Source organism: Bubalus kerabau, chromosome X (genome assembly GCF_029407905.1).
Source record: "Bubalus kerabau isolate K-KA32 ecotype Philippines breed swamp buffalo chromosome X, PCC_UOA_SB_1v2, whole genome shotgun sequence".
In the NCBI taxonomy this organism is placed as follows: Eukaryota; Metazoa; Chordata; class Mammalia; order Artiodactyla; family Bovidae; genus Bubalus; species Bubalus kerabau.
This window is the reverse complement of record NC_073647.1, coordinates 108862142-108878735: the sequence shown is the minus strand read 5'-3', so window position 1 is coordinate 108878735 and position 16594 is coordinate 108862142. Positions and strand designations below refer to the sequence as shown.

Here is a 16594-nt window from a genome sequence, read left to right as displayed (position 1 = left end):
GGCAGGTTCAGGCCTCACATGCAAACACTGAACACCAACTATATATTAGGCACCTCTACAGAGGTGGCTTTTTCTCTTCAGGGGCTTACATTTGACACCTCTACAGAGGTGGCTTTTTCTCTTCAGGGGCTTACATTTCTACTGTATGAGCATTAGCCTCACTTTCAGTTCAGTTCAGTTCAGTTCAGTCGTTCAGTCGTGTCCGACTCTTTGAGACCCCATGAATCGCAGCACGCCAGGCCTCCCTGTCCATCACCAACTCCCGGAGTTCACTCAGACTCATGTCCATCAAGTCAGTGATGCCATCCAGCCATCTCATCCTCTGTCGTCGTCCCCTTCTCCTCCTGCCCCCAATCCCTCCCAGCATCAGAGTCTTTTCCAATGAATCAACTCTTCGCATGAGGTGGCCAAAGTACTGGAGTTTCAGCTTTAGCATCATTCCTTCCAAAGAACTCTCAGGGCTGATCTCCTTCAGAATGGACTGGTTGGATCTCCTTACAAAGGACAAATCGAGGGTAAGGGAGGTAACTTGCCCATGACAGATCAACTAGTGAATGGCAGAAAAAGAACTTGAACCCAGGTCATTGTGATGCCAAATACCAGAGACTTTACCACTATATGGGATATTAAGTCCCATAATATCTTTTCCAACCCTCTTCATGAACATATGCAAGGCACATTACAGTATGATTTTCCTCTCCGGAGGGCAAGTCTAATTGGATATCCACATACCCTTTCTGATATTGTCATAAAGTATCATAGGATATATAATTATTTTGTTGTAAAATCATTATAAATTTTTAAGATCTTATTTTTATTAGAATAATGCGCATACAAGGCAAAAATCAAACAGTATGGAAGGAGAATGACCCTCCTCAATCTGTCCCACCCTTCAAAGCAAACTTTTAACAGTTCTTGCACTTAGTTCTACTGGTGGTTGCCTTACAACTCTAGATAACACCTATATACTTTATCTTTTGGTTTATAAAATTCAGACAATATCCTGTTGACTCCCAAGTATGACAATGAGGGCTTTGCTTATGTACACTGCCTCACTTTTCCCTCGACTCCCCTGCAATGTTTAACACTGATATTCCTCTTTTGTTCCTAGTTGACTTTGTAACTTGAAAAGACTATATACTTAAACTTTATTCCATTTATTTTTGACAGTTAATTTTGACCACCCACTTTTTAAGACAAGGATATTAGAATCACCACCCTCCCTCTACCATTCAGTGACCCACATTGTCAGTCTCATCTTTCCTTTACATTGTCTAGGTTATTAACATTTACATTCTGTTCTGCAGCCACATCCAGGTCTTCCCCGCTTTGTCCCCAGATTGACTTTAAAACTTGAAAACCAATAAACAGCATCTACACTATCATGACTATTTTTAAAAACCAAGCTAAGTGGTGAGCCAGGAATACAGTTCTTCTCTACAAGTCCAACATCACAATATCTGGGCATCTTAAAAGAGAATGTTTCTACTATTAAGGCCAGAAGGAGTCCCTCTTATATTCTATCAGCTGCTTATAATCATGTTGCATTTCATTTAGCTTTGTAGTTAGCCCATGATTTTCTTGAACAGTTACACACACACACAAACACATACACATGAATTTTCTAATAGCCTTTCTTTTTTCTTTGAATTGTTTGCCTTTGTTGTATTCATTCTTTCAACAAATATTTATTGAGTATCTACTATGTGCCAGGCATTGTTCTAGAATCTGAGGATACAGCAGTGAAATAGACAGACATCCTTGTCCCCATGGAGTAATATTCTAGCGAGGAAGAAAGAAAATGATCAGATAAATAAGTGAAATATATAACAAGTTTAAGTTTGATTAGTGCCATGGAGGAAAAAAGTGAGGGAAAAAAGGACAGGGAATGCCAGTGAGAGTGGGAGGTTATTGCAATTTTAAATAGGTTGGTCAGGGAAAGAGTCACTGAAAAGGTAGCACATGAACAAAAACTTGCATGAAGTGAGAGAACTAGCTAAGTGGATACCTGTGGAAAGAACATTCCAAATAGAAAGAACAATCAATGCAAAGGCCCTACAGCAGGACTGTGCCTCGCATTGCCTCCTGCTCGTCATTTTTTGAAGAATATAAAAGTCAGTGTTGCTAGACAGGTGGAGGAAGGCAAAGAGGGAAGTAACAGAAAATGAGGCCAGATAGGTAATGAGGGCCTACTCTTATAGCAAGCCCCCCTCCCCCGTGAAAGACACAGTGGGATCCACAAGAGGGTTTTGAGCAGAGGTGGGAGAATATCTGACTTGAGTTTTTAAAGGTTCCCTCTGGCTGTTGTGCAGATATACTGGTGAAGTGGGTGGGGCGGGAGGTGAGGAATGACAAAATAGAAAACTTGAAGACCTGTGAGGGGGCTGTAGCAATACCTGCTTGGGTTGGATCCACTGTTTCCTGGGTTCATTTTTCTGGGGACCTATTCTGGAGATCCTTCTTCAGCTTTGGAAAATTAACTTCTAATATGTTGTCCTTCATTTTTGATAAATTGTCCTTCATTTTTTCTGTTCCCTCTGGCTGAAACTCCTGTTATTCAGATGCTGAACCTGCTGGATTGATCTTCATCTCTTAAATTTTCTCTTGTACATTGTGTTTCTTTGTGTCTTTTTGCCCTAAATCCTGGAAAATTTCCTTAATTTTATTTCCCAGTCCTTCTGTTGCTTTTCTTTTAATTTCAGCAACTTATTTCCACTCCTGAGTCTTTCTTTTCTCTGATTGTTCCTGTTCTGTGGCATTTCGTTCTTGTTTTATTTCTGTTTTACCCTCTTGAATTTTGCTGAAGATCATTTCTTTTATGAAATTCTCTTTTCTTTCAAAAATTTCCAAATTTATCTGGGGTCAGTTGTTCTATTTGCTTACTTCAGTCTTTTGCTTTCATGCTGCAGGTTCCCTTAATTTACCTGAGGACCCCTGGTTATCCATCCCAGTTAAGGGAAAAGGACTGGTAGCCAGTTGTTATATAAGCAAGACTGTATTCTAGCTAGGGCTCTCTCCCATGAGGGAATTCTGACAGGAAACCTCTTGTGGACTTGGGAGAGGTGGCAATTAACAAGCCATGGATCACCCAAATACAAGAATGAGGAGGCCTTGTTCTGTGGTACCAAATGCCATAGTAGAATCTGAATGTTCCTTATGCAGTTTGTAAAATGTCATTAGAGATTTTGCCTGAAGGTAAGTGCTGGAGCTACATGTTCTCTATGTGGGTGGAAAGGGCAGAGAGATAGGGGTTCTGATTGATGCTGACCTCTTGTGTGCAAATCTTCAAGTAATTTTCTTTCTAGGCTCCACTTCTCACTCTTGCCCTCCACAATTCCTACAGACACAGTCCAGAGCACCTCTGGGTTCCCACAGACAGACTGATGCCAATCAACTCAGCATCTCCTCACCCCTCCCCAACCTAGGTCTCCGGAGGGAGTTTCCCATACTTTTGAACTCAATCAGGCCTCATCCCCCTCTAGTCCTAGAAGCTAATGTTCACTGAACACTTACTGTGTGTCAAGCATTCTGAAAGTACAACCTTAGTTAATCTTCATAACAACTTTATGAAGTAGGTGCTATTATTATTCTCATTGTATAGGTAAGGATACTGAGGGTACAGAGCAATTAATTAAATTTCTCAATATTACACTGTCAGTAAGTGGCAGAATCAAGACTCAAACCCAGATGGTCTGAGTCCAGCAGTTCTATTTTGAACCATTATCTTATTTTCTCAGTCCTGCTCTAGACTGTCTTGGCCTCTGACTATTCTGCACATTGTAAGTTTCATGTCCATGAGTCTTAATTTTTATGGGACCATAAGTCCTTCCTGTCTCAAGGCTAAAATCTGTGTCAGAAAGGACCAGGATTGGGGCCTTGCCCCACCAACCCCTTTCTCATATCTGCTGCTGCTGCTGCTGCTGCTGCTGCGTCACGTCAGTCATGTCCGACTCTGTGCTGCTACCTTTTAAAGATGATCTGTGCTAAGTGACCTTTCTCTGGCCTCAGTTACTGGGCTCCTGTGGATGTTTATAGGAAAGAAAAGTCCCACCCTGAGCCAACCCAGCAAACAGACAGCCCCAGAACTCCAGTATGTTTAGTTTCCATTCATCTTACATCTAGATGACGGGGATAAGGGAAACATGGAACTGGCCCCTCTCCAGGCAAGATGCCAGCCCCAGATCTTGGACAATCCTGGCTTATGTGTATTCAATGCCACATTCAGAGCCTTCCTCACCCTACAGGATAGTCCCTCCTTCTCAAGAGAAGAGATACCTGGAGACTTAAAAGAACACAAGTTTGGAGATTGGGCTCAAACCTTCTGGACATGAACAACAGCACCAGGAGAGAGGTATCATGTCTAAGTGGAGATGCTTCATCCACATCAGCTTTTTGTTGACCATTCTCCTGGAACTTATATACCAGGGTCCTTCTGGGCCCTCCTCATCAAGCACAAAGGTTGGTTCTGGGGTGATGGAATAGAGCTTTTGGATTTGCAAGGAAATTAACTCTTTGAGGGCAAGAGGGGATGGTTATTTAGCCTGCTTTCTCAGTCCTAGGAATCTAGGGCCAGAGGGAAGAGTTAACTATTTTCTGAGCACATGTCAGTTGCTGCACCAGGGATTTTAGAGTTATTATTTGAGTCCTTACAGCTTCCCTGTGAGCTAATTTCTACTATTATCCCTATCACATAGAGAGGAAACTGAGGCTCAGTTTCTGAGATTAAGTACAGGAAGTGGCAAAACCAGAATTTGATTCTAGGTCCATCTGGTCACAAATGCCCTCACTTCCCACTGTCCCACACTGAGAATGAACTAGATATGTGGGTAGATGGAGGGATCGTGGCTTCAGAAAAGGTGAGGAAGGAGATTGATATGTTACTTGCTGTGTGACCTCGGGTGCTGGGCCCAGTTAACACATCCGTACAATATGAACAAAAATATTCTGTAGCCCACAGAGCCAAGGTGAGGATTAAGTAAGATCATGGGTGCCAAATGCTTATCTTGCTTTCAGTGCCTGATTTCACTTATCAGGTGCAACTCTTTTTTTCTCTCTGTATCTTTTGGCCATGCCTTGCTACAGGCTTATTTGCAGATTGAACTTCTATGCAGAGTACGTCATGCGAAATGCCAGGCTGGGTGAAGCACAAGCTGGAATCAAGATTGCTGGAGAAATATCAGCAACCTCAGATATGTAGATGACATCTTAATGGCAGAAAGTGAAGAGGAACAAAAGAACCTCCTGATAAAGGTGTACAAGCAGAGTGAAAATGCTGGCTTAAAGTTCAACATTCAAAAAACTAAGATCATGCATCCGGCCCCATCACTTCATAGCAAATAGATGGTAGGGGGTGGAGAATGGAAACAGTGACAGACTTTATTTTCTTGGGCTCCAAAATCACTGTGGACAGAGACTGCAGCCATGATATTAAAATATGCTTCCTCCTTGTAAGAAAAGTTATGACAAACCTAGACAGCATATTAAAAAGCAGAGCATCACTTTACCAATAAAAGTCCATCTAGTCAAAGCTGTGGTTTTTCCAGTAATGTACAGATGTGAGAGTTGGACCATAAAGAAGACTGAGAACCAAAGAATTGATGCTTTCAAACTGTGGTGCTGAAGAAGACTCTTGAGATTCCCTTAGACAGCAAGGAGATGAAAGGGGTCAATCCTAAAGGAAATCAACCCTGAATGTTCATTAGAAGAACTGATGCTGAAGCTGAAGCTCCAATACTTTAGCCACCTGAGGTGAAGAGCTGACTCATTAGGAAAAGACCCTGATGTTGGGAAAGATTGAGGGTAGGAGGAGAAGGGGGTGACAGAGGATGAGATCGTTGAATGACATCATCAACTCAATGGACATGAGTTTGAGCAATATCTGGGAGATAGTGAAGGACATGGAAGCCTGGTGTGCTGCAGTCCATTGAGTAGCAAAAATTCGGACACGACTGAGTGACTGAACAACAACAATGCAACATGCAAGATACTAGTTTTCTAACCAGGAATAGAACCTGCACCCCTGCAGTGGAAGTGCAGAGTCTTAACTACTGGACAGACAGGGAAGTACTAAGGTGCAGTTCTTTACACTTGGGTTCCTAAAAAGGGAATTGAGAAAGGAAGTGTTAGTTGCTCAGTTGTGTCCGACTCTTTGCTAGCCCGTGAACAGTAGCCTGCCAGGCTCCTCTGTCCATGGGATTTCCCAGACAAGAATTCTGGAATAGGTTGCCATTTCCTTCTCCAGGGGATCTTCCTGAGCCAGGGATTGAGAGTCTCCTGCATTGCAGGCAGATTCTTTACCATCCAAGCCACCAGGGAAGACTTTAAAAAAGGGGGAATAGATTTGGTGATATAGAGATAGACTTGTATATCACAGTATCTTATATAGAGCAGAGCTCAATGAATGACAGCCACTCTGTTATATTCTAAAGCCTTGCTACTCAAAGTAAAATTCATGGAGAAGGAGCATCAGCATCACATGGGAGTTTGTTACAAAGTCAAAATCTCAGTCTCCACCAGAATCTGCATTTTAAAAAGATACAAGAAATTCATATGCGCATTACAGTTGGAGAAGAACTTGTCCCTTGATTTGTGATCTTCTGTGAGTCTTCTGTTATGAGACTTTGCAAAGCTCACTCAAATATTAGGCAGATCCACCAAATGAATGAGAGAGTGTGTTTTCTCTCTTCTCTGGGCCTCAGTTTCTAAACCTGTACCTTCAGGCTTGTCCAGGAGCCCTGGGCCAAGGATAGAGTCTACCTAACCCAGCTTCCTGTTTTTCCCTCCACTGTTGATGAAAAGCTATTCCATGCATTCTACCATGGTTTCCCACTATGCCCATAGCTTGGTCACCTCTGTTCAGGCCCCATGCTGAGGCCCATGAAGCCATCTTGGACCTGGATCTGCCTCACTTTGCTTTTATCTCCAATTTTACCATGTAAATCTGCTTCCAAAATCACTGTTTTATTCATATGTGCAAACATTTATTCATTCTTTTGTTCATTCTTTCAGCAAGCATAGTGATAAAGAGCATGCACTCTTCAGTTTGAATGTTGGTTCTGCCAGCTATGGGACTCAGGACAAGTCATGTCACTTATCAGCATCTAATTTTACATATCTGTAAAATGGGGATAAGATTGAACCCACTTGTGAGGATTAAATTAACTAATTATATGTGAAAATATATGCTAAAATTAGTGGCAGGCAGATAATATGTCCTTGATAATATTTGTTTGATTATTTTTTAACCAAACATTTCTTGAGGCTGACTGTGTGACTTAAACTGGGCTTGGTATTATGGAAAGAGGAAAATTAATTGCAGTGGGTCTGCTCCCAAAGAGTTCACAATCTAATGGGGGAAATAAAAATGAAAACAGATAATTTTAATGAAGTATGCTGGGAGGAAAGAGAAGCAAGAATGTGGAATAATAGGAATGGTGAGGCCAACCAGGAGACACTGGTCAGTTCCCCTGTCCCATACCAATGACAAAAATGACACCTAAACTGAGTTTTGAAGTATGAGCTGTCATCAGGAAAACAAGGTGAGGGCAGGGCTGGGGAATCCAAGCAAAAGGAGCACAGGAACAAATGTTTCCTCATTAGGGGAACTGGAAGGCCTTCAGTGTCACTGGAGTGTAGGGCACAAGCAGTGGTAGAGAGTGGTCAAAAGTGAGACTGGAGAGGTAAGGAAGAACTATGTGGTAGAGGGCAGCCGAGTACCTGGCACTTACTTGATGGTCTCCAAACCATCTTATCTGTTTGCACACCCATCAGAAAAAACTTGATCATGTACTTCCCAAGTATATATTATTTATTAATTTATATCATCTATAAATATACTACTCAGCAAATAGGTTTATCGTGAAGCATACAAAAATATAAGGCGCTCAGAACAATTACCACATAAGAGCTGCTGAGCGCTAGAGCAGTGCAGTGGGCTGGGATTTGAGAAACCATAAAGAGGGAGAAACAACCTGGTGCTTACATGTGGGGAGTGAGTAAGTAAACATAGAGGGTGCCCACCTGATTTTAGCTTGTCTGACCCGGTAGATGACAGTGCCTTCTTTGAGATGGTTAATGTGAGAGGAGGGGCAAATAAGAAGAAGCTTACTGGGGCTTCATTGGCTTATAAAATACCTTAATATGAATTAGAAAATGGCTCCTGGCTTGTAACTCAGATTTAGCAGATGAGGGAGTTCAGCACAGGCAGAGATTTGGCCTTTGCTCAGACCCCCTCATGAGAAGTGTGCTTTGTGCTATAAAGAATCTATAACCCTCTATTAACAGCAGCTCTAGGGCTTGAGCTCTGTCATTAGGAACCTCCTGGCCTTGGCGGACAGATGGCACTCCCCTAAAGCGAGGAAAGGTTGGAGGAGGTAGGCAGTGTGCACCTGCCTAGGAAGTTTATGGGGGAAGTGCTGAGGTATTAAAGAGGGCTTCCTGGAAGCATGATTTCCAAATAGGTAAGATTGGAAGGAACCAGGATCACTGTACATGGATAATTCAGGAAAATCGAAGGAAAAAAAGATGGCATGGGTTTGGCATATGAGGACTAACCAGGGAGGTTGCTGATCAAATGATGCAAGAGCTAAGCAGTCAGACAGAATGTGGATTTTTGCTCTACTAGGAAAAAAAAAAAAACCTCCAAAATAATTTTTTTTTAATTAAGCAAACCAGGCTGGAGGAAATGCTCTTGGGCAGACTCCATGGAAAGTATGCTTGCTGGATGCAGCACACACACAGAGGTCCCAGTGTGCTGCTGCCTGACTAGCTCCACCCTACACCCCCACAATCCACCAGGAGACCTTGGGGCAATGCCAGCTCAGCCCACCCCCACATGAGCCTAGCCACAGCAATAGTCTGTTTCAGCTGCCTAGAAACACTTCCTGCCTGAGTGGTCTCTTTTGCAGGTTGCAAATGCTCCTCAAGTGTTCCTAGAAACTGCTGCTTTGGGCAAATAAGTTCATTCTACCCCAACCACTTCCTGGTATGTGTGCATTAGTTTATCCATTTGTAAAATAGAAACTGTTGTTCCTGCCTCTTACAGAATTACAGTAATATTTTTTAAGACACTGAACTATCTATCACTCCTCAAAAACCAGGTCTGACCCATCCCTACTTCAAGATTTATCTAGGACTCCCATTCTCCACATGAAGTTGTCAGTGCCATATGAGCTCATTGATTCTGGTGTTCAAAGCTTTTTATTGTCTAGGCCTACCCAACCACTCCAGACTTCTCTCCATAACTCCTTTCCCTACCTCTCTGTTCCATCCAAATCTAACTTTTTTATTCCCTAAAACATGGTCCCTGTATTTTCTTGCTGTCTATGGGGAATGCCCATTCCAGAAATAATTGTTGAATGCCTGCTATGTGCCAGGCAGCATTCCAGGCACTGGGGATACAGCAGCAATTAAGACAGACAAAATCCCTGTCCTCAAGGAGCTTACAGTCCAGTAGAGAAAATAGATAAGGGAAAAATAAACAAAAAAGTATATATCAGTTTGTGAATGAGAAGTGCTACAAAGAAACAGAAAGTAGAGCAAGGGAGATAAAGAGTAGAAAGATGCTGTTTTAGTGATCAAGGATGTCTCTCTGAGGAAATGACATTTGAACAAAGACCTAAAAGAAGAAAGAATATAAGATTTGTGAATATCTAGAGGAAGAGTGTTCCAAGCAAAGGCTTTTAAACAGGAGGATGCTGAAAAAATTTTCAAGAAACAGCAAGGAGGCCTTTGTGGCTGGAGAAGAATGAATAATGGGAAGAGAAGGAATAGATAGAGTTAAGGAGGTGACAGTAAGCCAGAAAGCATAGAGCCATGGAGGTCCTGGGAGGACTTTGGCTTTTACTCTGAGTTGAGACAAGAGCCACAGAGAGTTTTGAGCAAAGAAGGGACATGGCCTGACTTAGGATTTAATAGGATCTGTCTAACTGCTGTGAAGAGAACAGATAATAAGGCGGCAAGACTTTAAAGAGGGAGGCCAGTTAGTATAAATACTGCATTTATCCAAGAAAGAAAGAGCTTCCCTGGTGGCTCAGTGATAAAGAATCCACCTGCACTGAGGGAGATGTGGGTTCGATCTCTGGGTCTAGATGATCCCTGGAGGAGGAAATGGCAACCCACTCCAGTATTAGTGACTGAGCACACATGCAAGTATTCTTGCCTGGGAAATCTCATGGACAGAGGAGCCTGGCAGGCTACACCCCATGGGGTCGCAAAAGATTTGGATACAACTTAGCAACTAAACAACAACAACAAAACAAGAAAAGTTGGTAGTTTAGACTAGAGTAGTAACTGTGGGAGTAGCGAGAAGTAGATTGTTGATGTATCTAAAGATAGGGTCAAAATTCCCTGATGGATTAGGAGTGGAGCATGAGAGGAAGAAGGGAGTCAAACATGACTCTAAGATTTTCAGTGGAACAACTATTTCCTGAGATAAGGAAAACCAGGGGAGGAGTGGAATTGAGAGGTAGGGGAGATACAAGGAACTCAGTTTGGGATACCTTAAGCTTTAGGTGCTTAGTGGAAATGCTAGTGAAATGTAAAATAAACAATATATAGGTCTGGATTTCATAAGACATGTCTATACTAGAGATACAGATTTGGGAGTCAACTGTGTACAAATGATATTTAAAGCCATGGAACTAGATGACCTCACCTACAGAGTGACTGTAGAAAGAACAGAGGAGAGGAAGGGGAGGTCTAGAATAGCACCTCCAAGTGTCCCAAAGATTTAGACTCAAGAAGAGAAGGAGCCAATAAAGGGGACTGAAAAGTTATGTCCAGGAATGATCATCTGTCCAAATCTTTCTTGATTTGACCTCCCACACAACCAAGGCTGTCTCCTCTAGGACCTTTTCTGTAAGACTTGAGCAAAGGCGATCCCTCCCTTCTTTGAACTCCATATATTTCACTACCTTCCTTAGAACAAAAGGAAAAATGTCGGTGAAACAAGTCTGAGTACCTCATCGGTCTCTGAGCCCCTTAAGGTCAAGGTCAAGTCCCCTAAGGTCAAGATCAAACTTAGATGCCTTTGCAGTAATTTGCATTCTGCTTTAACAATTGTTACTGCCTGTGCTACCCACTGTATTATTTACTTAGTTTCTTTAAATAGATACACTTTTTAATATTACTTGTTCAGTTCAGTTCAGTCGCTCAGTCATGTCTGACTCTGCGACCCCATGAAATGCAGCAGGCCAGGCCTCCATGTCCATCATCAACTCCCAGAGTTCACCCAAACTCATGTCCATCAAGTCCGTGATGCCATCCAGCCATCTCATCCTCTGTCGTCGTCCCCTTCTCCTCCTGCCCCCAATCCCTCCCAGCATCAGAGTCTTTTCCAATGAGTCAACTCTTCGCATGAGGTGGCCAAAGTATTGGAGTTTCAGCTTTAGCATCAGTCCTTCCATAGAACACCCAGGACTGATCTCCTTTAGAATGGACTGGTTGGATCGCCTTGCAGTCCAAGGGACTCTCAAGAGTCTTCTCCAACACCACAGTTCAAAAGCATCAATTCTTCGGTGCTCAGCTTTCTTCACAGTCCAACTCTCACATCCATACATGACCACTGGAAAAACCATAGCCTTGACTAGACCGACCTTTGTTGGCAAAGTAATATCTCTGCTTTCCAATATGCTATCTAGGTCGGTCATAACTTTCCTCCAAGGAGTAGGTGCTTTTTAATTTCATGGCTGCAATCACCATCTGCACTGATTTTGGAGCCAAGAAAAATAAAGTCAGCCACTCTTTCCACTGTTTCCCCATCTATTTGCCATGAAGTGATGGGACCAGATGCCATGATCTTAGTTTTCTGAATGCTGAGCTTTAAGCCAACTTTTTCACTCTCCACTTTCACTTTCATCAAGAGGCTTTTTAGTTCCTCTTCACTTTCTGCCATAAGGGTGGTGTCATCTGCATATCTGAGGTTATGGATATTTCTCCCAGCAATCTTGATTCCAGCTTGTGCTTCTTCCAGCCGAGCATTTCTCATGATGTACTCTGCACATAAATTAAATAAGCACGGTGACAATATACAGCCTTGATGTGCTCCTTTTCCTATTTGGATCCAGTCTTTTGTTCCATGCCCAGGCCTAACTGTTTCTTCCTGACCTGCATATAGGTTTCTCAAGAGGCAGGTCAGGTGGTCTGGTATTCCCATCTCTTTCAGAATTTTGCACAGTTTATTGTGATCCACACAGTCAAAGGCTTTGGCATAGTCAATAAAGCAGAAATAGATGTTTTTCTGGAACTCTTTTGCTTTTTCCATGATCCAGCAGATTTGGCAATTTGATCTCTGGTTCCTCTGCCTTTTCTAAAACCAGCTTGAACATCAGGAAGTTCACGGTTCACATATTGCTGAAGCCTGGCTTGGAGAATTTTGAGCATTACTTTACTAGCGTGTGAGATGAATGCAATTGTGCGGTAGTTTCAGCATTCTTTGGCATTGCCTTTCTTTGGGATTGGAATGAAAACTGACCTTTTCCAGTCCTGTGGCCACTGCTGAGTTTTCCAAATTTGCTGGCATATTGAGTGCAGCACTTTCACAGCATCATCTTTCAGGATTTGAAATAGCTCAACTCGAATTCCATCACCTCCACTAGCTTTGTTCATAGTGATGCTTCCTAAGGCCCACTTGACTTCACATTCCAGGATGTCTGGCTCTAGGTGAGTGATCACACCATCGTGATTATCTTGGTCATGAAGATTTTTTTTGTACAGTTCTTCTGTGTATTCTTGCCATCTCTTCTTGATATCTTCTGCTTCTGTTAAGTCCATACCATTTCTGTCCTTTATCGAGCCCATCTTTGCATCAAATGTTCCCTTGGTTTCCCTAATTTTCTTCAAGAGATCTCTAGTCTTTCCCATTCTATTGTTTTCCTCTATTTCTTTGCATTGATTGCTGAGGAAGGCTTTCTTATCTCTCCTTGCTATTCTCTGGAACTCTGTATTCAGATCCTTATATCTTTCCTTTTCTCCTTTGCTTTTCACTTCTCTTCTTTTCACAGCTATTTGTAAGGCCTGCCCAGACAGCCATTTTGCTTTTTTTCATTTCTTTCCCCTGGGGATGGTCTTGATCCCTGTCTTCTGTACAATGTCACGAACCTCTGTCCATAGTTCATCAGGCACTCTATCTATCAGATCTAGTCCCTTAAATCTATTTGTCACTTCCACTGTATAATCATAAGGAATTTGATTTAGGTCATACCTGAATGGTCTAGTGGTTTTCCCTACTTTCTTCAATTTAAGTCTGAATTTGGCAATAAGGAGTTCATGATCTGAGCCACAGTCAGCTCCTGGTCTTGTTACTTGTTAGGCTTATTCTAAGCAACAATATCTATGATCTCATGTTTTCAACATGCTAGTTATATTTTTAATACACATTATAGTCAATATATGGCAACTAAAATAAAAATGTTCAGTTATATTCCTCCTAAAGTTATTTTATGCACCAAAACAACAAAATTCATTCAACACTTTCGAAAACATAAACTCCTAAAACCATTCCACCGCATACCAACTGTGTGGTCTCTATTTCCCCACCTGACAAATGGAGATAATGATAACTGCTTCACCTGGTTTTATCTCCCTGGCCTCTCCTGGCCTCTCCTACTCTGGCTCTATGGTACTATTTTGCTCTTTTTCTCTCCCCACTCCCCATCTTCCTCCTCTGTCTTCTTTGTATATCTCTCTTTATGTCTCTGACCATCTCTTTTTTCCTTTGTTTCTGTCTGTCCTTCCTCTTTTCTGCTCCATTAGGACCATCAACAATAAAGTCTACATTGCAGAAGTCAAAAAGAAGGACCAGGCAAAGAAAATCTATGAAGAGAAGCCTATCAGCAAGGAAAAATAGCTGCTCATGTAGGCATCAGGTAAGGCTCCATTCAGTATGAAACATGACAAATTCATCTTAGATGCGTGATCAGGGGCTTACACACGGTGTCACTTGGCCTCAGTCTCTGCCTTTGTAAAGTGGGGACAATGATCTCTACTTCATAGGATTACATGAAGATGATGTGAGTTAATGAATATCAAAGCCTATAAGACAGTAAGTGTTCAATAAATGGGAATTTATTCCTCACTTCCACCTTCCTCCCGCCAGCAGGATGTGGCTTATTTAAGAATTGGCATCTTCCAGTAAAGTTATGTTCAAGTGAGATTTCTCTAAATCAAATCCTGTTTTCTAACTGAGTTCTATTCTGCTGGCAGAAATGTATTGCCTTCTTCAGGGTTTCCTCTTAGCCTCCAAAAGAGCTTCATCAAGGACAGAATAGGTTTGGCTATTGAATACTGAGGAATTAATGCCATATAAATAAGTTTAATCTAAAGCATGGGGGAGGGGTGAGTGTGAGGAGTTATTTGAAGAGCAAGAGGTATTGTGTATAAATTGAAAGCTCATTTTGTAAAACAAATCATTAGCCTTTTATTGTTTTATTGTAGATTCAGATTTTCAATAACATAGTTTTGTTATGGGTAAATTGCCTGTAATAAAATTTGTTAGGCAGAATATTTAAAGGCGTGAATGAGGGAGAAAGACAGTTTTAAAAGTAGGTAAATACTCACTGTGGGCGAGGGACTTAGTAGAAGTCTGAAAAGTTCTGCTGTGGCCAGAGAGGGGGCAGGCAAAACTAGATCATCTAACAGCTCCCCTCACCTTCATGAGATCCATTCTCTGGACCAGTACCAGCTGGTGGTGAGCTTGAGCCCTGGCCAATTGGTGAAAAGGCTGAGTGCAGAGGTTACAGTGCTGGAAAAGACAAGCATTGGATATGTTCATGTACCACCTCTGAGGACAACTTGCTTGTGCACCAATACCACACAACTGTGGGGGCAGCACTATGGGTCAACCATAAGAGAGGCCTTTCCTGATAAGGAGCCTGCCCCTTTTCCATCTGCTTACCTCTGATACCACTTCTATCCTACATTCCTTTCCCATTCAAGGAGTAGAGGGCATGTTTGAAGTTGAAGACAGTTTGGTTACAAACTTGGTCTCATCTGAACCAGCTGTGTGAAATCATTAACTGTCATATTTCCCACACTGGTAATTTCCCTCCAAAATTGTAAAAAGTGGGGAAGGGTTTCCTGGCTTGGCTCCATGAAATAATATATTAACAAGACTAGGGGATTCAGAACCCACACTTGCATTCCTCTGGAATTACTACTGAGAATGGGAGGCAATGAGATGACAATGTTAAGGACAAGCTGCCCCAGAGGATATCTCAGGCCCTAAGGGTGGAGAAACACTGAGGCTGCCAGTCTTGCTTCAAACTTCATCTCGAGGCATTTGAAGGCCACACTGGCTACAGCAGAATCATTATATGAGCTGTCCAAATATGGATTCCTGGGCCTCACTCTCCTGGAGTCTGCATGAGTAGGTTGTGGAGGGGCCCAGGAATCTATCTTTATAACCCATTTGCAAGTGAGCTTGATGTCCAATCATATTGGAGAACCAGTGATCTGGGCTAGAGGCCTCCTCTGAGGGATGAGTGGACAGACACAGAGAAATCACCCATGTTATATGGCCACTCTCACTAAACTGTTTATCTTCAAAGGTCCTACCTAATTTGACCCTGCTCACCCAGAGAGACAGTGTGGAATGCAGAGAGGGGAGACACAGACACAGACCTGGGTTTAAATCCCAGCTTTGACCTTCTGTGAAGGTGAGGCAGCAGGCAAATCACCCACTGGCTCTCCTTCACTTTTCCCATCTGCACAATGAGCATGCACAATCTTCAGCCCAGGACCACTGTGAGAATTTGAGAAAATTCCTCCCCACAAATCACTGGTACCCAGGAATGAAGACCTGATGATAATTGTAATCCTTAGCATTATCAAGAGATAATTATCAGAGAAGGCAATGGCACCCCACTCCAGTACTCTTGCCTGGAAAATCCCATAGATGGAGGAGCCTGGTGGGCTGCAGTCCATGGGGTCGCTAAGAGTTGGACATGACTGAGCGACTTCACTTTCACTTTTCACTTTCATGCATTGGAGAAGGAAATGGCAACCCACTCCAGTGTTCTTGCCTGGAGAATCCCAGGGACGGGGGAGCCTGGTGGGCTGCCGTCTATGGGATTGCACAGAGTCAGACACGACTGAAGTGACTTAGCAGCAGCAGCATTATCAAGCACTTACTAAGATCCAAGTATGGTTCCAAATGATTTACATAAATGATCTCACTGAATTTGCACTAACTTTATCTATGAAAGAGGAGCTATTATCCTTCCCATGCTACAGATAAGGAGTCTGAGGTGTAGAGAGTGTGAATAACTTGTCCAGGGGCCCACAGGCAGCAATTGAGTCCTTGGAGCCTGCACTCTTAAACCCTAAGCCATAAATGACAGCTCCCTCCTCCCCCCACCCCCATTCTCCTTAAGGGTTAAAACAGAGGGGAGAGCCAGTCCTGTTGAGATCAAACAGAACAAAGACCTCTGAAAGGAAGGAAGCCAAGAGAATGTATGTAAGCAGGCACCTCAGAGAGTATGGGGGCTCAGTTTGCCCCTAAGCTTCCTGACAGCTGTAGCAGGAAAGGGGGTGGGGAGCAGAATTCCCTAGTTTCCATGTTCTGGGGGGGAAAAAAGGAGGCACAGAGGCATATCTA

General features: G+C 42.6%; 1 protein-coding gene across 1 annotated transcript in view; it reads left to right on the top strand.

Moving 5' to 3' along the window:
* The first annotated feature begins 4356 nt into the window (after positions 1-4356).
* Positions 4357-16594, top strand: part of ITIH6 (inter-alpha-trypsin inhibitor heavy chain family member 6) — a 34150-nt gene continuing 21912 nt past the window's right edge. The window contains 6 exon segments of the mRNA XM_055565392.1: positions 4357-4457; positions 6784-6849; positions 6851-6934; positions 13753-13819; positions 13822-13865; positions 14521-14805. Coding sequence (XP_055421367.1) covers positions 4357-4457; positions 6784-6849; positions 6851-6934; positions 13753-13819; positions 13822-13865; positions 14521-14805 — 647 coding nt within the window.